Here is a 26,368-nt window from a genome sequence, read left to right as displayed (position 1 = left end):
ACAAGGACACCAAAGATTAATAATCTAATACATTACTAAATCTATTACATACTAAATAAGATACAATAAAGCTAGCTTTTACACTGGTGGTAGGACCTCTTGTGAGTCCGCGCGGGTAGGTACCACCACCCTACTTATTTCTGCCGTGAAGCAGTAATACGTTTAGGTTTGAAGGGTGGGGCAGCCGCTGTAACTATACTTGAGACCTTAGAACTTATATCTCAAGGTGGGTGGCGCATTTACGTCGTAGATGTCTATGGGCTCTATTAACCACTTCACACCAGGTGGGCTGTGAGCTCGTCCGCCCATCTAAGCTACAAAAAAAAAAGAAATGGGTAAGTAAACCATCCATTCGAAGTATGGCAGATCAATAACTGAATATTTCTAAGAGATAAATTTACCTACGATTCCCGTCCCCTTCGAACTTTATACTCCAGTAAGCAAAGCTCGGTCTATACGTGACGAGCTGTTTGAGATTTTCTACTGTATAAGTGCAGAATTTTATTTGATATCTATGAGCTTCGGTAACCGTGAGCTCCTTCAGTCGTAAAAGCAATAAAAATCTCAAAAATAATCCTACAAATATATATTTCCTCTAAAACTTTTGTAATAATGCTTTTGGCTTAATATTTCTCCCTAAAAAGGTTTTGTGTGTTTGTAGTTATGAGTATATGGTGTATATAATTAGTATAGAATGTTTAAATTGTATTTTATTTTACAACTAGCTGACCCAGCAGACTTCGTAGTGCCTCAATCGATAAATAAAAGACCTAAACTTTAATTAATTCCGAGTACATATTTTCATATTTATCTACCTTTTAAACCTTCTCTGGACTTCCACAAATAATTCAAGACCAAAATTAGGCAAATCGGTCCAGCCGTTCTCGAGTTTTAGCGTATATCAAAATATGTACGGACGTCGTATGTTGTCTATCTCGTGTCGGTTTTTTATATGTATATAATATTTAAATCAGTTAAGCAATGTACTTGCCAGAGCATTCTCTACACCCTCCTTGGTTGACTGATAGAAAATGTCTTAGGCGCTCCGTCCGCCACTGTATTTTTGTCTATAAAGTTAAATAAATAAGTAGGTGCTAGTTCAGAAGAACTAAGGGCAGCTTATACCCATATACGTGCATCCGTATCCTTACCCATACCCATGCTCACCTAATTATATCTGCCTTTCCATATTAAAGAATGTCGAGAAAAGTCGATGTATGTTCTTGACAATATATGTACATATCAATTAATGGATGTCTTAGATAAAATGTCGTGTAATAAAAGTGAAACCCGCAAAATTATAATTTGCGTAATTACTGATGATAGGACCTCTTGTAAGTCCGCAAGGGTAAGTACCGCTGCCCTGCCTATTTCTGCCGTGAAGCAGTAATGCGTTTCAGTTTGAAAGGTAGGGCAGCCGTTGTAACTATACTGAGATCTAAGAACTTACAAGGTGGGTGGCGCATTTACGTGGCAGATGTCTATGGGCTCCAGTAACCACTTAACACCAGGTGGGCTGTGAACTCGTCCACCCATCTAAGCAATAAAAAATAAAAAAAGAAGTATGCAAAAAATATACCAGACCGTACGTAGGATTTCATGAATCAATAAATACCGCGTTTCGGTCTTTTCTCGATACATGATACATATGGCAAAATACTGAGAAATGTTCATTGGCAAAGCGGATTTAACTAGGTAGAATTTTGGTGCTTTCAGCATAGCATGAAATTCATGGATCAAATAACTCAGATCGGAATATCTGTGACAATTCTGAAAACGGATACATTGATATGGACTCCAATATCATTCCTGCAAACATGGAAGCTAGACCAGGAATTTAGCGACTAAATACGAGCAGTGACGCCGACAAGAGAGGATTGATTGAAAACTTCATTTTGCATCGTATGTGTATTTTTGTCAGAGCTATTTAATCAAAACTAGAGGTCCCGCAGTAGTCGAAATTCGACTATAATTAATTGGAATTGTAAGTTTGTACACTATTGTATTTTATACAAATTTCGCCAAGACTGCACTATAAAAAATATTAAGAAAGACAAAAAATATTTAATCTATTCTCAATTTGACAACACACGTCAAGAACAAAAGTTTGACAATAAATAGTATGCATGCGTGTGTGCGTCGAATACATGGTATGTAGTGTGTGTAATGTTTTCTTTACTGATTTAATGTATCTTTTATGCATTATTTAAAAAAAATATTAGCATTGTGCACTTCTTCTCTATATTCTCTATAAGTGTGAAAAATTTCATACTCCCTTGTCCGCGCAATTTTCGTAAAAAGGGATACAAAGTTTTTGCTTCACGTATTAATATATAGATATAGAATTGAAATTGGTATTGATAGATATTGTGTTGAAATTAAACCAGAAAATAATTTAAATAGGAGTATTGAGAACACGGTTATTTACTACCATATAGCCTATTCATATGCCATATTGCCTATCGTGTTTTTTTTATATGCTAGTAAATTGAAATAATTAAATTTTGCTTTATAAACGCAATGTAGTGCAATGTATAAATTAGTAGCATCTAGAGTAAGAAGCTATGAGACTTTTAAACAGTTGCAAAACATGTTTTCATAGATATGAAATTTCTACAATTCCATTCGAAAAACGTGAATCAAAACATATTTCCCGGTTACAAGTATTGGATGTCTCACAATTTATATCCAATTGAGTGTGCTCGACTATGTGTCTGTGTCTGTGTATCACCCACTCTGGCTTCGAATGAGGACATCGGACACACGGGTGTTTAGAAATGCGAGCAGGTTCACCAACGCGATAAAAAAAATGACTCTATGGTCCACAGTGTATGGGCTGTTGAAATATGATTAATACGTAACATTATTATGATAATACCAAGAAAATTTCATTAGCTTGCATACTTGTAACATCAACCATGTATTATGCCGGAGTTATGATTGATAGCCTGCGTCGCAATTATCAATGATCTCAAGAGTGGGTAAAGCGAAGCTTGCCTAAATGGTATCTTTTTATTTTGCCCATGCATGTACCTAGATAGATGGTCTGCGAGCACTGATGATGAATGGTTACCGTCTCTCATATATATCTTTTTTTTTTTATTGCTTAGATGGGTGGGCGAGCTCACAGCCTACCTGATGTTAAGTGGTTACTGGAGTCCATAGACATCTACAACGTAAATGCGCCACCCACCTTGAGATATAAGTTCTAAGGTCTCAGTATAGTTACAACGATTGCCCCAACCCTCAAACTGAAACGCATACTGCTTCACGGCAGAAATAGGCAGGGCGCTGGTACCTACCCGTGTGGACCCACAACAGGTCCTACCACCAGAGGCACAGCTAAGCCGCAGCCTACCGCTAAATTGAAAAAAAATATTAATGTAAAAAAAGCTTCATGTTTTTTTCTGTTCGTCATCTTAACTAGCTGTGTGTACCCACTCCACTCATCCAAGTCGGAAGAGAACTATCGGGCCGTGGTTCAAAGCCACGAGATAAGCCCCTCTTTGTAGTTGGTTACGCATTGCGACAAAAGAAAGTTACGCGGGATCATATTGCCTATGTCGTGGCTTTGAAACTAACTTGTGTATGGAGTTTCATATTAATATATGCTTTACACGCTTATGACATTTATAGATATATAAAATCTTATTTGTGTGTAAATATTTGTATGTTTGTTCAGTCAATCACACGAAAGGAATTGTATGAAATTTAAAACAAAGATATAACCTAGAGTAATGACTGGTTTTTTTTAATAATAAACAATATGACCCGAGCAACGCCGTATATTATTAACTTTAATTAATACAGTAGTGAGTTTGTTAGTATTTGATGCTACGTAGCGACAGATCTACGAAGCAACGAACTCTTATAAATGGAGTCCTACAGAACAAACCACTCATTGGTAAATGCGACGTGTTTTGCGAATAAAATCATGTGGCCAAAAAGACCCTGCTTTGAAAGGAGACAGCAAGAGAGGGAGAAGAGACGTAAGCAGTGGGAGTCCTAAAGAGTTGGGTGGATTGTGTGAAAGAGAACATGCTACGTCAACGCCACATAGTGGAATTATGGTAAGAAAAACAAATGCAACGTGTTACATTTCTGCATTAAAAACTGAAACTAGACCACCGCAAGTCGAATTTACTATGTAGTATAGTTCAAAAGTCAACATATTTTTTTTAGAAATATAATAATTATAATAAAAATTTATTCCAAACATAAATTAAAAAAAAAATGAAACAAAAATTATAAGAAATATAACGAGGCTTGGAAAGGATTACCGGCTCAGCAATGCCTAATGCGCTGATCTTCCGCCGGCACCTGGGGAGGGACGTGCACACCAGCATCAGACCGACCAAATAAGCAGCTTAGTTTAAATTTTCCGATTTACATTTTAACACCCTATGTGTTTTCGTCGCGAAAATTATTCACGACCATGTGCTCTGCCCCTCAGCCCGAATATATTGACTAGACAAATTGGTCCCTTTGAACCACAGCATGATTGTGATTATGTGTCGGGCGAGTTACAAGCGCTTCGACAATGTCAACGGTCATGACTGTTTAAAAGGCATTTGTGATTGGAGGAGTTTGAAAAGTCGAACCCTAAAAATACTTTTAGGAATGACCCGTTTGAATTTTTATATGTGAGAATTCTCACAGAACGCTCAAAACTTATCCGAACTTTTTCCGATATCCGAAATTGGAACGCAATGGCGTCCATGTCGTTGTCACACTCGTTATTTGCGACGAGCATCCTGAACTTCAGTTATATTTGTATAAATATTTTGAACGGTATTTTCTCTACAGAATTCTTTTATTAATAACACGCGTAGCATGCAAATAACTCGACCGTGTTATTTCTCTTAAATATAACATCAGTTTCAAACACGATCGCAAAAGATAATAACGGTATTAATTATTTTCCCAATAATTGTATAAAAAGGTATTCTTAGCTAAAAATCGTAGCCGGTACATTCGATAGCCTTCATACTAATATCGAGCTCAGACTAGACTGCCCCATATACCTACCTAGCGTCTAGGTAAGTATATGGGGCAGGTTTTTTGTTATTGCTTAGACGGGCGATTAATGTACAGTACGATTAATGTAAAGTACGATTAGTGTACGGTACGATTAATGTACAGTATGATTAATGTAAAGTACGGTTAGTGTACGGTACGATTAATGTACAGTATGATTAATGCACAGTACGGATAATGTACAGTACGATTAATGTACAATACGATTAGTGTACAGTACGATTAATTTAAAGTACGATTAATGTATAGTACGATTAATGTACAGTACGATTAATGTACAATACGAATAATGTACAGTACGAGTATGACGAGTAAGCTGCTTGTAACAGTCAAGGTATGCGAAAGAAGGCCCAGAGGCAGAAGTCCAATGCGCTGGTCGTAATACGCTCCACTCCCAACATTTCAGTCCACGTTGCTATTCACACAGCCGTGGATAGGCAGGAATGGCGCAGGATAATGCAGGAGAAAGTGGTTAGAAGAGGCCGCAAACCTCAACATTGAGAATGCAAGGAGGACGATTAATAGAGCAAGTTAATTGGACAATCCGGCTCCAAAGATTGCAGCAGGTGGAGAACAATTGTAAAAGAGAGATCGATGCAGCGGGGGAGTCTAGACCCTCAGTTATGAGGACAACGACACAAGAAGTAGTGACTGGCGAAGCAGCTCACAGCCTACGTAATTTTAAGTTACTGGAGTCTATAAGCATCAACGCCGTTAATGCTGTCACCCACCTTAAGAAATGAGTATCAGTTCTATAGTACAGTGGCTGCCCCACTCTTCAAATCAGAACACATTACTTTAGCTTCGCTTCGTGGCGGCAATAGGCAGAGCGGTACGTACTTGTGTGTACTCACAATACGTCCTACCACCAATTACTACGCTAATTATTATAATTATTTCCTTCTTATTACGTTGTTACTGGTGGTAGGACCACTTGTGAGTACGCACGGGTAGTTACCACCACCCCACCTATTTCTGTCACGAAGCAGTGATGCGTTTGGGCTTGTAGGGTGGGGCAGCCGTCTAGGAATATATCTCAAGGTGGGTGGCGCATTTACGTTGTAGATGTATATGGGCTCCGGTAACCACTTAACACCAGGTGGGCTGTGAGCTCGTTCACACATCTAAGCAATAAAAATCATCGTAAAAGCATCGCCCGATACGAATTAGAACTGATCCATTAGGCCACGATCATTTCAACAACTTGGTACAGTCGATAGTTCTGTACGACATTCCGAAACCGGATCACGCTTGATTGTGAGGACGGTGAGGCTGATCTCAGAATTAACCACGATACAAAGGTCCTGGTGATGTCATTCGCCAGGTCCTATGTGGCTGGGTGATGGAGCTCAAGATTTCCTGGTGTTCTAGAACTAACTAGACCCGTGGAAATCATTCTCAATCATTCAAATCAGCTCTTCAATTAAACTACTTCCTACTATTGATAGAATTCTATTTAGTATCAAGTACCCTATACATTCATCCCACAACAAGTATTCTGCTATAGAAAGTCTAGATCGATGTGTTCTATTGATAGTTTGCCTAATGAAGTTACGAGAATCGAACATCGATGAAGCCTTCACAATCGCCTTGGCGCGCTTCCAAGATTAGTGTGGGCCACGGAACATGATAGCGAACAAAAAAATAGAACCATAAAATTAAATATCGAAAATATTGATGCTTTTAGCGTCAGATATTCTAAAGTGCGTTTTAATGTGATTAGAAACATTTTTAATGACGGTGGTAGTTAATGTTAGTCATGACAATAGCTGCGTTTGCCTTAAAATAGATGGCTGCTGGAGCCAAAAAGTTCTCGAGTGGCAACCGCGTACCGAAAGATGTGGCGTGGATAGGTCTTTCACAGACGGACCTATTGAAGGTTATAGGAATCCGCTGGATGCGAGCAGTGCAGAACCGGTCGCTGTGGCGTGATTTTGAGGGAGGCTTATGTGTCCAGATGGGGATATTTGTAGGCTGAAAAAAAAAAACAAGGGGCCTTAAAATGAACCACGACTGTCTTACAGTAAAATACATAGAATACTTTAGTTGGTTGTAGTAATTTAACCTAATATATGGCCATTTTAATAGGTAGCATTTGACGTCTGTCAGTTTTATTTTCATGGTAAGGTAATGCTTCAAAACATCAATTAAAGTGAATGAATCGATACGGACTTGAAACACATGTGAATTTAAAAAATCATCAGGCGAATCCCTGTCCCATTATTACTTTTTCTTTCATAAATTTTATGAGCAAAATAAGACAAGTACATAATTGTTCTTGATTTATGGTAATATTTCTTCACAATTAATCATTGCATTCGATTCTAATTATAAGCTTTCGATTTTTAGAGTAACATCCCTAGCGTTTAAAAACCATTAGCGTTTAAAAAGAAAAGTGTTAACTGACGCAGCATTGTAACAACATTCAGTTCTTTAGATCAGAAATTGTTTATTATGTTTAGAATAGTTTATTAGTGAAAGCAAATCGTAAAATTACTCGTATCGGTCATGATTATAATAAATATGTAATAGTAGTTGAAAAAAGTGTGCAGTTCTAACAAAATGAAATATATTATTTTATGCCCGTTACAAGACTACGCTGTTGAATTTTGATGAATTGTCAACCTATTAAAATGACATATAACTATATACCAGTTCACTGATCGTAGGACCTCTTGTGTTCGCGGTTCTAGTCAGACCAACTGCACGGCCACTTGTGGTAGGACCTCTTGTGAGTCCGCGCGGGTAGGTATCACCACCCCGCCTATTTCTATCGTGAAGCAGTAATGCGTTTCGGTTTGAAGGGTGGGGCAGTCGTTGTAACTATACTAAGACCTTAGAACTTATATCTCAAGATGGGTGGCGCATTTACGTTGTAGATGTCTATGGGCTCCAGTGACCACTTAACACCAGGTGGGCTGTGAGCTCGTCCACCCATCCAAGCAATAAAAAAAATAAAAAAAAGTAAATATACAAGATTTGAGACATGGTACTGGAACTACATGTATGATATTAGACCTTGTTACTGTTTGTCTTGAAATACGCGCGAAAACACCTGTCTCAATTGCGGAACTTAATCCTTGTTGTATGTTCAAGTATGTGGAGGACGTGGTTGCGTGTTTAAATCAAAATCTTGTCGAGCCCAAACTACGACGTATATTTATTTATAGCAATTCACTTATACTTTATGCTTTACAAAAGTTCCCTCAAGTCCCTCCCTCAAGACTAACTTGAGGGCGGTGATATAGGACGTTTTAAGTAAGTCTGGCACCGTGTGGTTAAGGCCGTGGTTAAGGCCGTGGTTGCGGAGTGACTGCGTGCACTCGTCTGCTCTATATGGTTTTTGCCGAGTAACTGAGTTTTTAACTGTCGAGCGGGTGCAATCAATGCTAAAAAAAAAGATAGAAAAAGAAGAAAAAAGAAAAAATGGACGAGAGAAGCGGCGCCCCGATGAAGAGAAGAGAGAAGAGACCGTCCAACCCATCATGCTCATGTCTGCCATAAACATACCTGCAACTCATCACCCCTGCCTCAATAGGTAGGGAGATTTAGCCCGGGCAGAGGGGCTTCCCCGAGGCCTGCCCCGCGCCCCGCAAGGGGACGCAACGACCCCCACGGAATCAATGGTTAAGCTGCGATTTTTTGCTTAGCCAGTCCGTGGGTGTCCCAACAATCCTTAACTTTAAAATCGACTGTGTGGTCTTTTAATTAAAAGTTAATAACAATAATCGCAGGCTTAAACTTGTATAAAAGCTTGATAATTAAAAAAAATATATCATAATGTTAAAACATCTATTTTCGTGGCCCTACTTAAGACTAAGATGTATATAAGAAAAAAAAAACACAAGTAGCCTCCGAAGTAGGACGAGCCTTTATTTGTCGAGTAAATCCGTTCCTTCATGGGCCTTAGTGAATTATCTTCTTTACTTATTTTCCTAATAAGCTTCCATTCAAGGAGTCTTGTGTGATCTTTGAGCCTAAATAGTTAGAGCAGCATTTTACTGGTGGTAGGACCTCTTGCGAGTCCGCACGGGTAGGTACCACCGCCCTGCCTATTTCTATCGTGAAGCAGTAATGTGTTTCGTACATAATCGATTTCGTAGCTAGCGAACTCAAAGCCCACCTGGTTTTAAGTGATTACTGGAGCCCATAGTCATCTGCAACGTACTTATATGCCGCCACTCACCTTGAGATATGAGTTCTAAAGTCAAAGTATAGTTACAACGGCTGCCCCACCCTTCGAACCCAAACGCATTACTGCTTCACGGCAGAAATAAGCGGGGTGGTGGTACCTGCCCGTGCAGACTCACAACAGGTCCTACCACCAGAAATCACGCAAATTGTAATTTTGCAGGTTTTGATTCTCATTACACGATGTTATTCCTTCACCGTGGAAGTCAATCGTGACATTTGTTAAGTATGTATTTCATTAGAAAAGTTGGTACTCGCCTGCGGGATTCGAACACCGATGCATCGCTACATACGAATGCACCGGACGTCTTATCCTTTAGGCCACGACGACTTCAAAACCACGATCTCAAAACGTTATCACTGAAATTTTGTTTCGAAAACATATAACATTAAAACTTATTTCATTGTTGCATCAAAATAATTTCTACAAAGTTAACCAACTAAAAAACACTTAAGTTCAATAATAAATGAAAGAAATTATATTATATTGCTAACTATAACTTATAACTAGAAACTTGAGTTGTTATAACAATGAAATGACAAATTATTTCTCCCGGGGATGAATATTTTGTTATAACGACTACACCGTGTAATTGGCAAATAGATTAGCGCAGGAGAACGTTAGCACTATCTTAATTACTCGTGCTGATGGCTCTACAAAGGCTGTTTTAATCCTTCGGGTAGTGTACAATGCTTCTATAAGTTTCTGCTTTAATCAGTTTAATCACTTGAGGCAGCAGTGCTTTGGTTTACGTCAGCTTACATCGTTAAAAGGATTCCAGCTGAATGCTGACTTAAAGACGTGTGTGATTTTAGATTAAGAGAATAAAGTTGTGATTTAGATAAGTCTATATATTAATACGTGAAGCAAAAACTTTGTACCCCTTTTTACGCAAATTGCGCGGACGGAGGAATATGAAATTTCCCATTATAGAGAATATAGAGAAGGACTGCAGAATCCTAATATTTTTTTTAAATTATGCACTAATATTACATTAATTCAATAAAAAAAAAATTACACAACTACCATGTATTTGACACACACACGCACACACATAAATACCCTTTATTTACTGTCAAACTTTTGTCATTGCATTTGCTGCACAGACTTTGCTGTGGTCAAACTGAGAATAGATTATTATTGTTAATCTTTATTAATATTTGTCTATAGTGTAGTCTTGGCGAAATCTGTGATTACAGAAGTATGATAGTCTTTGACAATAGAACCTTAATAATGTTCAAACTTATAATTTCAATTCATTATAGTCGTATTTCGGCTACAGATGGACCACTAGTATTTATTGATAAGTAAAGAAATCTGACAGCTCTTCTCGGGACTGCGATGACAGAGTTCGCTTTGAGATTTGAGTTAGATGATGTTGATTTTTGAATGCATTTTGTACCGCATCTGAAAAATATTCGTTACAAAATCAATACTATTTTATTAATTAAATTATCAAATATTTCAAACGTCCCACGAATACATTGCTGCGTCTCGATCCGACCTTTGAAATTTGCTTAACGCTCCTGAACTCTATTTAAATTCAAAGGGTTGGTAATTTTGTAGAGTCACGAGGTGTAATTAAGATAGTTTCACACCGGTCGAATGGTAATCAATTCGGTTATTACAGAAGGTCGAATCTCTTCTATACATAGTCGTATATTAGTTATAAAAAAAAAAACAGTTGTCTGTAAATTCGGTTTACTGACGATAGTTGAACGTAACAACGTCGTAAGAAAATACTGATGGAATGGTTTCATTTTTCAATTATCGCAATTATCGTTGCTAAAAACAATTGACACCACATTCACTTTTCACTGAACTTCATACTTAATGAAAACATGTAAATGTATTATTCTATAGCAGCTGTCCACGCGGATGCATCGCTCACTCAGGTAGGAGAGAGACAGATGTCGAATGCTGCCGAATGTGGAGGCCGATTGTGCATCTTTGTCGCTCGTTGCGCGCTCTCGCTTGCACTTCAAGCCTTAAATGGAACGCCTCATGAGTGATGTTTTTTCGTGCGTGCAGCAGGCTCCATCGAATTATAAGAAGTTGTGACGTCAAAATCTTTTATTTCGAGACATAGTCTCATAGTGTTAGCATTACAAATAACTTAAGAACTATGTTAGTATTTAAGTAAATCTATCAACTGCGTCCATGATAGCAACATACCCAGAATCAGTTCATCCAGTCTTCCTGCTAATACCCTCAAGACTACGCATAATGGATGCCACCTTTTTGCGTATTATCGCGAAATAGTCATTAGTGTGTGCATCGGCGAATATGTCTGCCCGTATTGCCATATTTAAAATATACTTACATAAAAACGAATAAATACATCTAATCAGACATCAGAATGAAAACAAGGTAGATCTCTAAAAAAAAATGCTTATAACATATTCATACTTGTGAATATAATTGTGAAACACGAAAGCATAATACCGTAACGTGTTCAAGAGTGCTCACGAATGCCAGGTTCTTTGTTTAATATTCATAATAACAACGGCTTATTTAATGGCTTACCCAACAGTAGCCGCTACGAGTATAATCCTTTATCACTATCCACTGCGACTACGATTAGTATTTTATATTTTGAAAATGTAATTTACTAATTACAAATTATTTATAAAGAAATAATAAAAAAATTAAAAAAAATTGTAAGAAACATTTTCATCTCTGTTTCTCAATCGACTTTTTTGTTTGGTTGCCATTGTTGAGCTTTGGTGATAGCAGTTGATTTTTTTCATAATCTCAATAATACATTCTAATATTAAATATAACACATATGTATAGGTACGTACTACAATGAAAATGAAAGTGTCTAAGCGGTAGGCAGCCGCTTGGCTCTGCCCCTGGCATTGCTGAAGTCCATGGATGTCAGTAACCACTCACCATCAAGTAGGCCATATGCTCGTCTGCCTACAAGGGCAATAAAAAAAAAAGTAATTATTCGCAAATTCGAATCCCGGAAATCCCGGCGACGCGTTCCGCTTGAAACTCATCTACCCCCAAAACTAGGAATCCCTGTTACCTGAATCTACTCATGTCGCACTCTGAATTGCCACGTATTTTTCGATATTTCAAAAATACTTGTCGACATAATTAAAAATAATTTTAATAAGCTATAATCTCGCATTTTTTTATTTCGACCATGCGACTATACTTTAAACTTTTCGCGGTGACAGAAAAGCACAGATAAAAACTACAATACTTGAGAAGCTTGTCATTAAAGCAAAAGGCATCTCTGATTCGTGGTATGAATAGAACTGTGGCACTAAGCTGCGATAACTCATGCCTTGCCAACAATAATTACGATAATGTTGAAATTCGCGAGTTCGATTCCCAACGTTTTTCCATTCGATTTTCCAATATAATATAAATTCCAAGCATAAGTACACCGGGCGTCTTACTTATTAAACCAAAAACGCATTGTCAAGTAACTGGTACCTAAACCAAACTGACTGGTCTTATATACGTTAGGACTAAGTTTGAACAAAACTAATGAGGCATTTTAAACTCGTTTGAGGTAATCTTTGGCACATTCACCTTCTCTCGACCCTAAAATAAAGCTCTTGTTGAGCTTAAAGCTTGATGATAAATTTTATGAAGGTTCAACGGACATTTAACGGTTATAGATAGAAAAATCAATACACATCGGAGATGCTCTTTATGCAGCAATTTTTACTACAGGTTTATAAATAAATTAACACGTTGTAAATAAGCAAACAACGTTTTAGAATCTATACTAATATTATAAAGCTGAAGAGTTTGTTTGTTTGTTTGAACGCGCTAATCTCAGGAACTACTGGTTCGATTTAAAAAATATTTCACTGTTAGATAGCCCATTTATCGAGGAAGGCTATATGCTATATAACATCACAGTAAGGCCAATACACGTGAAGAACCAATAAAGAATGTTTCAAAATAGGGATTTAAATAGTTTTCTAATATTCTATAGTTCAAAATTATTGTCACTTTCTACGTAAATGAAGTGGGGGTAAAATTTTACGTTATGCCAGAGTAACTACTCCACGCAGACAGAGTCGCAGGCAAAAGCTAGTTTATAAATAAACACAATTGTACAATGATACAATTACATCAAAACGCCTAATGAATTACTAGGGCATAATTTTCTGTAAAATGTATTTTAAAAGCATTATAATTGGTTCATAACGTCTAACGTGGAAAAATTGCATTGGAAAAATTGCATATTAAAAGTACTACCATAAATGAATTGAATTGGAATTATTTTCACTGAATTATCATTATTATTTTTTATAATACAAAGAAGGAGTTAACTGAAAATTACAATTTTTTCGTTAAATTATAGCTTAGGCCGATCGTGCCTCTCTATCGTTTGTTTCGCGTTCTCGCTTGCACTCTCAGGCTCACACGGAACGTGACACTTTTTGGTGCCTGCAGCCGAGTTTAATCAATTTATAAGACATTATCACGTCAAAAAAACAATTGTCTTTGAGATTTGTTCGTCTAGATATTAAATAATTTCTTTAATTTTCAGGCATCGTGGTTATTTCATTATGTTAGAATAATTTTGTTCTACCATGGTGTTATTCATGTTAGAACATAATAGATAAGATAAAAACTTGTTCGAAAATAGATTGAAAATGTATTGAATCTCCGGTAAATAACATTTATTCAATACTGCATATGTACCTACCAATGGAATTAAACCAAATAAAGGTTAAGTCAAATAATGTTGTTTTGGAACGAAGTTCCTTACGGCAGGCTTGGAGGGGATAGGGATTTTGCTGCGCGACCGAACTGAAAAAAATGTGATAGTAAAACCGTAAGAAAAAATCCGTGGAAAAAAGTGCGTGGAATAAAACCGTTAAATGAGACGTGCGCAGGCGCGACAGTCGTATACACAAGCGAGTAGTGTATAATACCTTTCTCTTTCTCCCTCTTTTTTTTCGTTCTCTCATCCCTTCTCTCTCTATTTTGTATTATTATTTCTATTTCTATGTAATTTTATGTTGTCAAACAAAAATAAAGAGACATATTTTGTTATTTTAATTGATAATTTGAATTACGATTTTATTTTTATTTTACGTAATTTATTATTTCCTAAAATACTGAATTTCCTAAATACTTTCCTGTACTTAAATAAAAACTAATCAGCAAAATTTAAGAGAAAAATCAAGAAAACCAACATAAAATTGAGCACGATTTTTTTTTTGCAAATTGTGTCGATTCTACATTAGCCGAAGGAACTTCGTTCCTAGCTGATGTTTTTTTTTTCGAAAGGTTAAAATAGCTATGCGCCTTCAATTTTTAGCTACATTTGTACACACAATGGAGGTGACATTTTTTATATTCACATCCTACTCGATTCTATTCTTGGCCCACTTTTATCCAAAGAGTTATTCTAGTGGCGGCACCATCTATCGTTTTTTTCTCCAAACTACGTCATCGTGGCCGTATTTGCTATTAGGTTTGACTCCAAATGACCATCATTACGTAATTCATCATATTTTACTATTTATATCACTGTATAACCTTATCTGGATGTAATTACCTATATTATTATATTTTCTGCAATTATTTGCCAAGTCTACTTATATTGAAATACCAGGGCTGAGCTCCGATAGTCAACCCGATGTTGAGTAATATCGATTATCAGCATATCCTCGATGGAGAGGAACTCCAACACGGTTCGAGTTAGATTACGGAAGTAAGTCATCAGCAAAATGCATTATTTTCATGCAATGCATGCTCATGCAATCCATATTACCTGGAGCTACTACGTTCATCCACAGTGCGTTTCCAGAGATCTTTTTTGCCACGTACCATCCGGCTATGGAATGAGCTCCCCTCCACGGTGTTACCCGAGCGCTATAACATGTCCTTCTTCAAACGAGGCTTATGGTATTAAACGGTATGCAGCGGCTTGGCTCTGCCCCTGGCATTGCTGACGTCCATGAGCGATGGTAACCACTGACTATCAGGTGGGCCGTATGCTCGTTGTCTACAGGCAATAAAAAAAAAACTAAATTCAAAGCGGCCTTCCTATAAAGCTTATTCTTGTTCTCAGGTACCGATATCGTCTCGAAGGCGAAGAGTGACTCTGATATGAACGCGCGCGTGAACCAGCAATGACCGCGGCTCTGCTGTTCTGGGCGTTGGGTGCTCTGGCACTCATCAGAGATACAGGTAATTTTGACCGGCGTCCTGATTTTTTTTTTTATTGCTTAGATGGATGGACGAGCTCACAGCCCACCTGGTGTGAAGTAGTTACTGGAGCCCATAGACATCTACGACGTAAGTGCGCCACCCACCTTGAGATATAAGTTCTAAGGTCTCAAGTATAGTTACAACGGCTGCCTCGCCCTTCAAACCGAAACGCATTACTGCTTCACGGCAGAAATAGGTGAGGTTGTGGTACCCGCGTGGACTCACAAGAGGTCTTACCACCAGTAATTACGCAAATTACAATTTTACGGGTTTGATTTTTATTACACAATGTTATTGTTTCACCGTGGAAGTCAATAGTGTAGTAAGGATTCGATGCGAAAGGCAAGAGGAAAACAATGGAGTGCATATGAAGAGGAGACCTCCAGTCTACACTGGGTGGCCAAAGGTTGAAGAGAGGTTAAATAGCACAATATATAAGATTCGGATTCTAGACAGTAGAGTGAATAGTGTTATGACACAAAACCAGATTAGGATGGTCCGTTCTCATTGTTACCTCTGGAAACAATGTGTAGGAAGGCAGTGGTTCCAGGTGGTTTGGATAAGCTTTGATAAAAATATGGGTTCTGTAGTATTAATGAAACAGTCCAACAAACAATAATTTAGAGAACACAAAACTGTGGAGACTTTGATCGCGAGATGTTATATCTTCATCTTAGAAATAATATCGTAGACTTAACGAGATTATGATTAACATAGCGTTTACATTGTTGACTTGATGAACAAGAGTATCAAGATAAATTAATTTTCGACAGCATTATTTTAGAAATATTTTTGTTTTCAACAAAAACAAAAAAAAAACACGTATAACGATTTCGTTCAACTTTCATTTTATATTTATAGTCTTTCGGAAACATTAGAATTTTACGATGAACTTAGTTAGCTAAGTTAAGAATAAAAGTCCATTGGCGTTCTCTTACTTTGATGGCTTTGTGAGGAGCGTTTTTTATTGCTTTTAACGAATATTCGATCTTGGCCGGCTTTAAGAGTTTCGTTGGAAATTTGCTTAGGGAACCTCTAAAATTTTCCAGGTTTGTGTATTTTTTTTATTAAATTTTTTTATTCCATAGATGGGTGGACGAGCTCACAGCCCACCTGGTGTTAAGTGGTTACTGGAGCCCATAGACATCTACAACGTAAATGCGCCACCCACCTTGAGATATAAGTTCTTAGATCTCAGTATAGTTACAACGGCTGCCCCACCCTTCAAACCGAAACGTATTACTGCTTCACAGCAGAAATAGGCGGGGCGGTGGTACCTACCCGCGCAGACTCACAAGAGGTCCTACCACCAGTAATTACGCAAATTAAATTTTTGCGGGTTTCATTTTTATTACACGATGTTATTCCTTCACCGTGGAAGTCAATCGTGAACATTTGTTGAGTACGTAATTCATTAGAAAAATTGGTACCCGCTTGGGATTCAAACATCGGTGCATCGTTCAACACGAATGCACCGAACGTCTTATCCCTTAGGCCACGACGACTTCCAATTTATTCAATAGCATTCTAGTTATACAAGCAGGTGGTCTACTATTTGTTATTTTCGTGGCTTACCTGCTGATAAGTAATCACCATCGCTCATGGATAACAGGACCGCTAAAGGTACAGCTCAGGGAGCTTAAGGAGAGGAGCACATCATCAAAACATCAAAAGTTTACCACTAGCAATGAAGCGGGTCGTAAGCTCGTCTGTAATAAATGCGAGCTTTTGAAGTTCTAACACGAACCCAACTACCGTGTACATTGATGTGGGTTAGTCAATTGGAAAACTCATTTTTCCGCAGTCAAAAGCTCAATTGGAAAACGCTAGTATAACTGTTATTAAGCTATCCGCTGTTAGCTTTCGTTTTCTCTCTTACTTTGTGTTTCATTAGTTTAGTAAAGTTGTTAATGCTTTTTGTTTAAGGTGCAATTTTTCTTATTCATTAGATTAAAACAAATTAAGATAAATAATACAAACATAATTTTCGTATAAAATCATCTGAAGGGTGAATTTTTTTATTCGAATTCAATTGAAGCTTCGTATAAGCCCATTTGACTGTTGCCTATTAATAAATCTTTGTTCCTATCTGTTCATATAACGTACAGAAAAAAAAGTTATTAACAAAATCCATAAAATGAGTCTTATCTTTATTACGTGCCGACCGAGAGGGCTGGTGGTCGTGGCGCCGACGACCGCCGGACCGGCGTCCCGAGGGGGAGGGTGATGGGAAAGATGCGCTCCGCACTAAACGCTTCACTTTCCCTCCTCTGCCTCTTCATGAGTTCTGTCTCATGCGAGGTTTGGACGTTGGTTGTTGAGCGACAGGAGGTTTTAGTCAGTTCGACTCTGACATGCCCCGCCCTCCATCCCCAGTGGAGGGAGGAAGCCCGGCGATTTCCTCCTGAACAAAAAAAAAATATTACGAGTATTCTACTAAATATGTAAAAACACGAAGACCCCAACATGCATTCTCGTTCGTATGATCTTCCGTTTTAGCTCATCAACGTTTTTGTCATTACTTATCAGAATTTCACATTAAATCATACAAAATCATTATACATATTTTTGATGCATTAACCGGATCTAAGAAGTCATGGCCCATTTGGTCTTAGATGGTTTTCGGGGCATAGAGAGGAAATACGTCGACCGAAGACGACATGGATGGAGTGTGTGAATGACGATATGAGAGAGAGAGAGAGGACTGAGTGTTGAGATGATGGTTGATAGAAGTGAATGGAATAGAAAAATTCGCTGTGCCAATTCCACCTAGGGGGATAAGGTGGAAAAAAGATTATGGTTTTCGGAGCACACAGGCGTGTGTGCAGCCTTGAGACACGAGGGCCAATACCGCTCTTCCACCTTTCAAATTGCATTACTGCTGCACAGCAGGATAAATACTGGATGCGTTAACTGAGTATCTTGTTCTTGCGCTTGTAAATTGGATAGATACTGTGGCTCCGATACATAAGACAGACTCTAAAACCCACCTCAGCATTACTTAGAGCATTCGGCGTACGTCACGAATAACCCAGAAACCAATGGTCTGTAGTTTGTCAACACACCTTGGACATTAGTGCCAACTTTTATAAGATTCGACAATATGATTAAGATTATGAAAACAAGTTATTATTTCCCCGTGCCACTTACCGAGTTTATTTGAACTTAAAATGTTCTTATTTTAATAGGAGAGATGGTTCGCGTTAAAATTAAGCACTTGGGATCGTATTATCCAGAGGATGAAAAGCCAAAGCCAATTAGTTATAGCAAATTTGATAGTATAGGTAGTTACCAAATTATTGAAATAAGCGCTTAGTTTGCCTTATGATGTAGTATGAGAGAAGCTATTCAACCTACTAAGTTCAATAGTTTCTTCTATAATCTACCTATAGTTCTGTACCTGTCGACGTCGCCCACAACACTGGTGGTACTTTTTACTGTTGGTAGGACCTCTTGTGAGTCCGCACGGGTACTGCTTAGTTCTGCCGTGAACCAGTAATGCGTTTCGGTTTGAAGAGTAGGGCACCCGTTGTAACTATACTGAGATCTTAGAACTTATATCTCAAGGTGGGTGGCGCATTTACGTTGTAGATGTCTATAGGCTCCAGTAACCACTTAACACCAGGTGGGCTGTGAGCGGGTCCACCCGTCTAAGCAATAAAAAAAACCTAAAAAAAACACGTCATTTCGGATCCTCCCGATCCACTAATGGTGGTTTTAGGTACCTCAAGCTCCGGTCATCGTTCTCGTCGAACCCGTCATTTGCAACGAAGGGCTTGACGAGCAAATTACCCCACAGACACAGCCCCCTGAATTTCTCGCCGGATCTTCTCAGTGGGTCACGTTTCCGATCCGGTGGTAGATTCTGCGAAGCACGGCTCCTGCTAAGGTTCGTGTTAGCAACGTCGTCAGGCTTGAGCCCCGTGAGCTCAAACTAGTTAAGGTTAAGCTGATATGGTCTCTCTAGACCATCAGCTTAGGTAAAAAAGATGTGTGGTGTCGTGGGACACCGGATAGGAACGAAGTTCCTTATTATAAAAATATTAATTTTAAGTTCTATTCGAGGTATAAAGAAAATAACATTGGAGGTTTCGCAACAACCCACGGTCATTCAGTATCGTGCGAACTTATTGTGGTACACTTCATTCACGGTTGCTTGCATAAGAGTTAGTGTATTGCGCAAACGAACGCTCTGAGATCGTGATCAATGAATGATAAAAAAAATATGTTATTTTTTATACGTTATTACAAACCAAACCGTACCAAAAAAAAATTATAGTTTCTGAAACTAAAGGTATAGTTTCTCATGAGATAGTGCATCAGTGATTTCCTTATTGATATATTTTAATTTTACACATATTCTATAATAGTTATTTTGAATCTAACATAAGAAGAGATGTATAATACTAACATAATGAGTCGTGGGCACTTTAATTAATAAATATAATATCGTATTATATAATTAGCCGTCCATGATTAAGAAAACTGTAAAGAATGATAATCGAGTGACTCGGTGGTGCGGCAGTTAGCGCCTCTGATTGTCGCACCGAGGATCGTGGGTTTGGTTCCCGCATTAAGCAAACTTTCGTGTGATGACCAGGTTTGTTTGCTCTTTGTCTGGGTGTTGATTATTTATATACGTATATATTTAAACGCATATAAGTATGTATGCCAGCCACCGTTACCCATAACACAGATAATTCTAAATAGGGCCCGGTTGACCGAGCCTGATTTATTTCCCAGTTATTTATTAATTATTATTTGTAGTAAAAGCAACCGTTTCAATAGCTTCAAATTTACCACTCCACAAAATTTTTGGTTGTAACAAACATTACTTAAAAGACGATCCCTCAAACATGTAGTTCGTTTGAAAAACAACATGTTTATTACACGTTGTCCTCTGCGGGGAGCGGTTCAGTCTGAATACACTGCGGAATGGTGCAAAATAATAGTTACTCTTTCATGTCACGTAAAACAATAACAAAGTTTTGGACCGCAAACACGAAAACGTAACGTTTTATTGGAAAAGCAAAAAAAAAACTAACTGGACATTACTTCGTGGATTGAATTATATAGACGCAATTGGCTTTAGTGTTTCGACCGTTGGTGCTAGGATATTTATATTTTAAGTTCTTGTGGATAAGAGAATGTCATGGACAGGACATATAGTTTTATTAAACGGCCGTCTGGTGTAGTGGTAAGTGACATGGTCACTACATAAGGGGGTCGCGGGTTCGAATCCCGCCAAGGGAAGATATTTGTATGATAAATATAAATGTCTTTTCCAGGGTTATGGATGTATATTAAATATATGTATGTGTATAATAAGAATCTTACATTTATTTCCGTTATCTGGTACCTGTAACACAAGTTCTTTACGAACTTATCACGGGACCAGTTAACGTGGCGTGATTGTTATTAAATATTAATATTTTTATATTGGAACGAAGTTCCTTATTATTTATTTATTTATAGTTAGAATAGGAGAGACGTTTCCAGAAAATTTTTTTTGTCACGTACTTTCCGGCTTTTGAATGAGCTCCCCTTCACGGTGTTTCTCGAGCGCTATGACATATCCTTCTTCAAACGAGGCTTGTGGAGAGTACTTAACGGTAGGCAGTGGCTTGGCTCTGCCCCTGGCATTGCTGAAGTCCATGGGCGACGGTAACCACTGACCATCAGTACGCTCATCTGCCTACAAGGGCAATAAAAAAAATAAAGACCAGAATGAGAGGCCCAAACTCAGGTTAGATGGCGTAGACCAGGATCTCAAAGGAATCGCTGTCAAAAACTGGAAAGAGAAATTAATGAATAGAGGAGTCTGGTGAGACTTACTGCACAGGGCTAAGGCTCACCCAAGGCCGTAAGGCTTAAAGTGATGATAAATGATGAGAGAGGAAAACTAGCTTACCATCGTTTTGCTATTCGTCCACCAATCAAAGTCATAAGAAAAGCATTAAACGTGAAACCCACCTTAAAACATGAGGTCTAGGTCCTACTAGATCAACATTCCACAGTTCAAAGAGTTTAAATACTGATACTTACTTAAATATGTTTGCTTATTTGCAATATACTCTAGTACCAGAAAATGTCGGTTGGCGATCGCATTAACCTTGTTCTTTGGTGAATCTCTTATTTAACTTTTATAGACAATCCGCGAAAGAGGGTTGGTGCTATTTTTGAAAACAACACAGCCAATATTCTAAGCCAAATTTCTAGATTCAGAAAACGCCAGGAGACGCCTTTAAAAATTATGAGCCAACACAGAAAGTGTCCCATTAAAACTTATTCACGAAATATATCTCGTAAAACAACAATCTAATATCGAAGCAGAGAATTTCGTTGACAAAGCACCGGCTACGGCCATTGTGGCATCATTGATATATTTTCCTAATATATTTCGCTTCAACAAGGTATTCTCTGTTAAATTGGTAATTTACGGAACAAAATCTTGAAAGGAAGAAATTATTTTTCGGTATTTATAACGGGATGAGTATTTTTTTTGTGTTGTGAATGGAAAATGTTTTCTTCAATAATCCTTCAGAACGAAAATTTGTTCAGTAAATTGCTTTTTACGTTATAAGTTAGTTATAATATTAGTAAATAATTATTTAAATTACTAACTCAGTAACGTGAAGTCGTCGTGACCTAATGCGATAAGACGTTCGGTGCATTCATGTTGAGCGATGCGCCGGTGTTCGAATCTCAGGCGGGTACCAATTTTTCTAATGAAATGCGTACTCAACAAATGCTCACGATTGATTTCTACGGTGAAGGAATAACATCGTGTAATAAAAATGAAACCCGCAAAATTATAATTTGCGTAATTACTGGTGGTAGGACCTCTTGTGAGTCCGCGCGGGTGAGTACCACCACCCTGCCCATTTCTGTCGTGAAGCAGTTATGCGTTTCGGTTCGAAGGGTGGGGCAGCCGTTGTAACTATACTTGAGATCTTAGAACTTATATCTCAAGGTGGGTGGCGCATTTACGTTGTAGATGTCTATGGGCTCCAGTGACCACTTAATACCAGGTGGGCTGTGAGCTCGTCCACCCATCTAAGCAATAAAAATAAATAAATAAAAAATTGTTATAGTAACTTAGTTTAAAGTGTTGCATTTTCTGTTTGTTACATCTACATTACATATAAAAATAAAACCAAGTGTGGAAACAAAAACTTACTGTCTTTTGAGCTCACACAGATAGGTCCCGATTTTTGGCGAGAATAAGTATTGCTTTCTAGTTTGTATGGTGGGGCAAGTTGCTTTACTATAAAACTGAAACTTGGATCACTTGGATTTGGCTTGAATGAGAATTTAGTTAAAAACGTGGTTAGTTTTCGATGAGTTCTATGTAACTAGTAACAAAGATCTGAAGATTGAATTCCGCCGGTGGCAGAAAGACATTGAAGTCGCTGCTAGTTATTATTATAAATAATTTTGAGTGGTACTAGGCTTACTCACTGGGTAGCCTGTTCACCGTTCTCGTCGAGTCCATAGAATGCGAAGGGTAGTTTATCATGCAACTTAACCCACACACACAATCCACTAAGTATCTCGCCAGATCGCGATTGCGGTCAATTCCGTGAAACACTGCTCTTGTTGGGTTAGTGTTAGCAAATTCTCTCAAGTTGAGCCCGTGAGCTCAGCTACCTATCCGAGCGTAGCCTGAATATCCCCTTAGGCTGCCAGGAGAAAAAGGCTATTAGGTACTTGGCATTAACTTTTCTTTATAAGCTCAAACCACTTTTCCCAAAACAATCTCCCGAGTACAACAACATCAAAGTAAATGTTCAAATATTTATAAAACGACGCTGACCTAGATTTAGTCAGACGCAGCAGAAATATGATAACCAAATGAGATTATCTCGCGGATACAGTTGTTATTCTTGTCGCGATAAATTCTAGAGCTAGCTTTAGTTTTTTTGGCTGATTAAACAGGCTCGAAAAGTACTGATTATTTATACGAGAATTTCTTGGTTTTATTTTTTGGAAGGAAACATAATGTTTGGGAAAAAGATTTTCCGAATTTTGCATTCTGGTGAGAGATTATTATGGTGGATCTTTGCTTGATAGTTGGGAAGTAAGATTCTATAGACATAGCTAGTGTCTTATAGAACCATTTTAAACTGTATTAAGCAACATTGTAGATGTAGAATAAAATCGTGCTACAAAGACACTCTAAACTAACACACACTTTAACGGCCGTCTGGTGTAGTGGTAAGTGACATGGTCACTACATAAAGGGGTTGCGGGTTCGAATCCCGCCAAGGGAAGATATTTGTATGATAAATATAAAATGTCTTTTCCAGGGTTATGGATGTATATTAAATATATGTATGTGTATAATAAAAAATCTTATATTTATTTCCGTTATCTGATACCTGTAACACAAGTTCTTTACGAACTTATCACGGGACCAGTTAACGTGGCGTGGTTGTTAGAAAATATTTATTTATAAAAAAAAAAACATGTAAGACTTTTCTTATTTGGCTGCATTGCTAGGACTTACATATACACGGACAACTACCACCATCTTGCCTATTTCTGCTGGGAAGCAATCATCCACTTCATCACCAAATATATTAGGACAACAGTATAAAAGTTCTACTATAAAAGTTAAAAATTATAACTTGGAATTTTAGTTAAAGACTATATGAAATTTGGTAATGTTTAAATGTCAATACTTATCTGGTTTTACGCTCTGAAGTATGAAGGTTTTCGCAACTATTGATTGACACTCCGATCAACAATTATATACATACATGTTTATATGGTTTATTCAAATACATAATATAATTTGTATGTATGTATATTTGTATGTAATAACCTACCATGCATTATCTCTGCACCACCCTATGGTCAACTGGAAGAGAATGTCAATGGCATTAAGTCCGCCTGTGTACAAGTTTTGTTTTGTGCATAAAGTATAAATAAATAAATAAATAAAATAAAATTATATAATTTGTCATAGATAATGAGATTAAAAGATTGAAATCGTGATGAAGCCTTCAAGCTAGTAAAAAAATTGTCTACGACTCACGAAAGCCCCTGAAAATTCCAGTAAAAAATTAGCCTCACGCATTAACAAAAATATCAGAGATCCAAGAGTTTCTCGTCCTCTTTCGCAAATAAATATACCGTAATTTCGCCGGCTCCGACTGAGTTCGCTCACGTAGTTATCGTAAATCTGAGAACTGAGAAACGTGAAAATTTGAATATCATAAGTAATTAATGAAGTTTGAATTTCCCTTTATCTTTCGAATGTAGAATACATTTTGGAGATGTAATGTATTTTTTTATTTAATTGTAGATCTAGTTGTTCCACGTTACAATATCTTGAAACGAAGTATCAAGTGAAGAGTTCATTGCTGATTGGTTACTAGTGGTAGGACGTCTTGTGAGCCCGCACGGGTAGGTACAATGACCCTGCCTATTTCTGCCGTGAAGCAGTAATTAATGCGTTTTGGTTCAAAAGGCGAGGGGCAGGAAGTGAGACCTTAGAACTCATGTCTCGAGGTGGGTGGCGGGAATTTACGCTATAGATGTCTATGGGATTTGGTAACCATTTAAGACCAGGTGGGCCGTGAGTTCTTCCACCCATTTAAGCAAAAAAAACTCCAGCTCTTTTGTAGTCAACAAGGTTGATTCTGGTGCATGCAGCTTATTTCAAAATAATCATTTTATAAGCATATATATGAATTTCCTACAAATGATTTCCACTACAAAATAAGCAATGGCTGTATCCCTGGCATTGCTAGCCACTGACTACATTATGAAGTGGATTGAATGCTCGCGTCTCTCATAAAAAAAAAGTTCAATGAAGACAAATACCACAAAATTGATGGGTTAAAAGTAGTCGTGCTCTACAGGATAAGATGGCGTGGTCTATCAAACAATACGACAGTGACAGTAATAACCCAGGCAGTATAAATTTCTTATAAAACTGTACTGAACTCATCTTCACGAATACCTTCCACGATGAAGAAATATCACCGTGTAATAAAAGTCAAACCCGTCAAAAATATAATTTGGTTGGTTTATCACTATTCAATTGAGATATAGACTTCAAATCTCACGGGTGGGAGGTAGGCATATTGTACTGATAATTGGCTTCAGCATCCATTTAATAACCAGTAATCCATAGGGTTCCGATACATCGGACTTCGGCGTCATATCTACACGTGGGTGACTTTTAATTTGTGGTTTCTATGACGTAGAGTAACCCCTGTGTTTGGTGCGGTAACATCAATATGTGGTTCATCTTTTTTTTCCTATCTGAGCTGATAGTCTTGAGAGGCTATTTCAGCTTTACCCTAGCGCGTAGGTGAGCTCTCGGGGCTCAAACCAGAAATGTTGCTAACACTGACCTTAGAAAGAGCAGTCCTTCGCAAAATATACCACCGGATTGGAAACGCGACCTGTTGAGAAGAATCGGCGAGAAACTCATTGGGCGTGGTTCATCAGTTAGTCTATAGATTAACAATAACAGAGTTTTTCCGTTAAATTCACAAAAGATTCAACAGAATTTTCTCTGCATTATGTACACACGTTGGACAGTACCGGGGTAGTTTCAGATCTTACATCGAAATAGAGTTCATACTTTCTGTGTACAGCCACTACATTTATCTACAAAGCATTTCCTGAGACTACATGTTATTTTCTCTTGCAATGTAACATGAAATTTTGCTTAGGTAAGTGACCCGTATTTAAAATGAGAAAATCTTTGCAACACCTACCATGCAAAAGCATTTCTTTCTTAGCATAATTTCGGCAGTAAAGTGAGTTCTGCTCTATTGAAACATTGATGACGAGATACTAACAAAGTTACCTTAAAAGAAATGGATAAAGCAGAGTAAAATACATTTCAAACTCAAAAATTCCGACACTTTAAGCTCCAACACCTATTTATAATAGCTTAGGGATTAGTTTTCGAAAGCTCCACTT

At 37.7% G+C, this 26,368-nt stretch overlaps 1 protein-coding gene across 3 annotated transcripts in view; it reads left to right on the top strand.

The window, feature by feature from the left end:
* The window catches only part of LOC114249492 (zwei Ig domain protein zig-8-like), a 241,753-nt gene that overhangs the window by 180,476 nt on the left and 34,909 nt on the right, over positions 1-26,368 (top strand). For all 3 annotated transcript variants that reach the window (XM_089735202.1, XM_089735203.1, XM_089735201.1), the window contains one exon: positions 15,285-15,403. In XM_089735202.1, coding sequence (XP_089591328.1) covers positions 15,346-15,403 — 58 coding nt within the window. In that variant the 5' untranslated portion in view covers positions 15,285-15,345. The remainder of the gene's footprint in view (positions 1-15,284; positions 15,404-26,368) is intronic.

This window comes from Bombyx mandarina, chromosome 19 (genome assembly GCF_030267445.1).
Source record: "Bombyx mandarina strain Sakado chromosome 19, ASM3026744v2".
NCBI classification, from domain to species: domain Eukaryota; kingdom Metazoa; phylum Arthropoda; class Insecta; order Lepidoptera; family Bombycidae; genus Bombyx; species Bombyx mandarina.
Note: the sequence above shows the minus strand (reverse complement) of the source record. Positions and strands in the feature narration are given on the sequence as shown.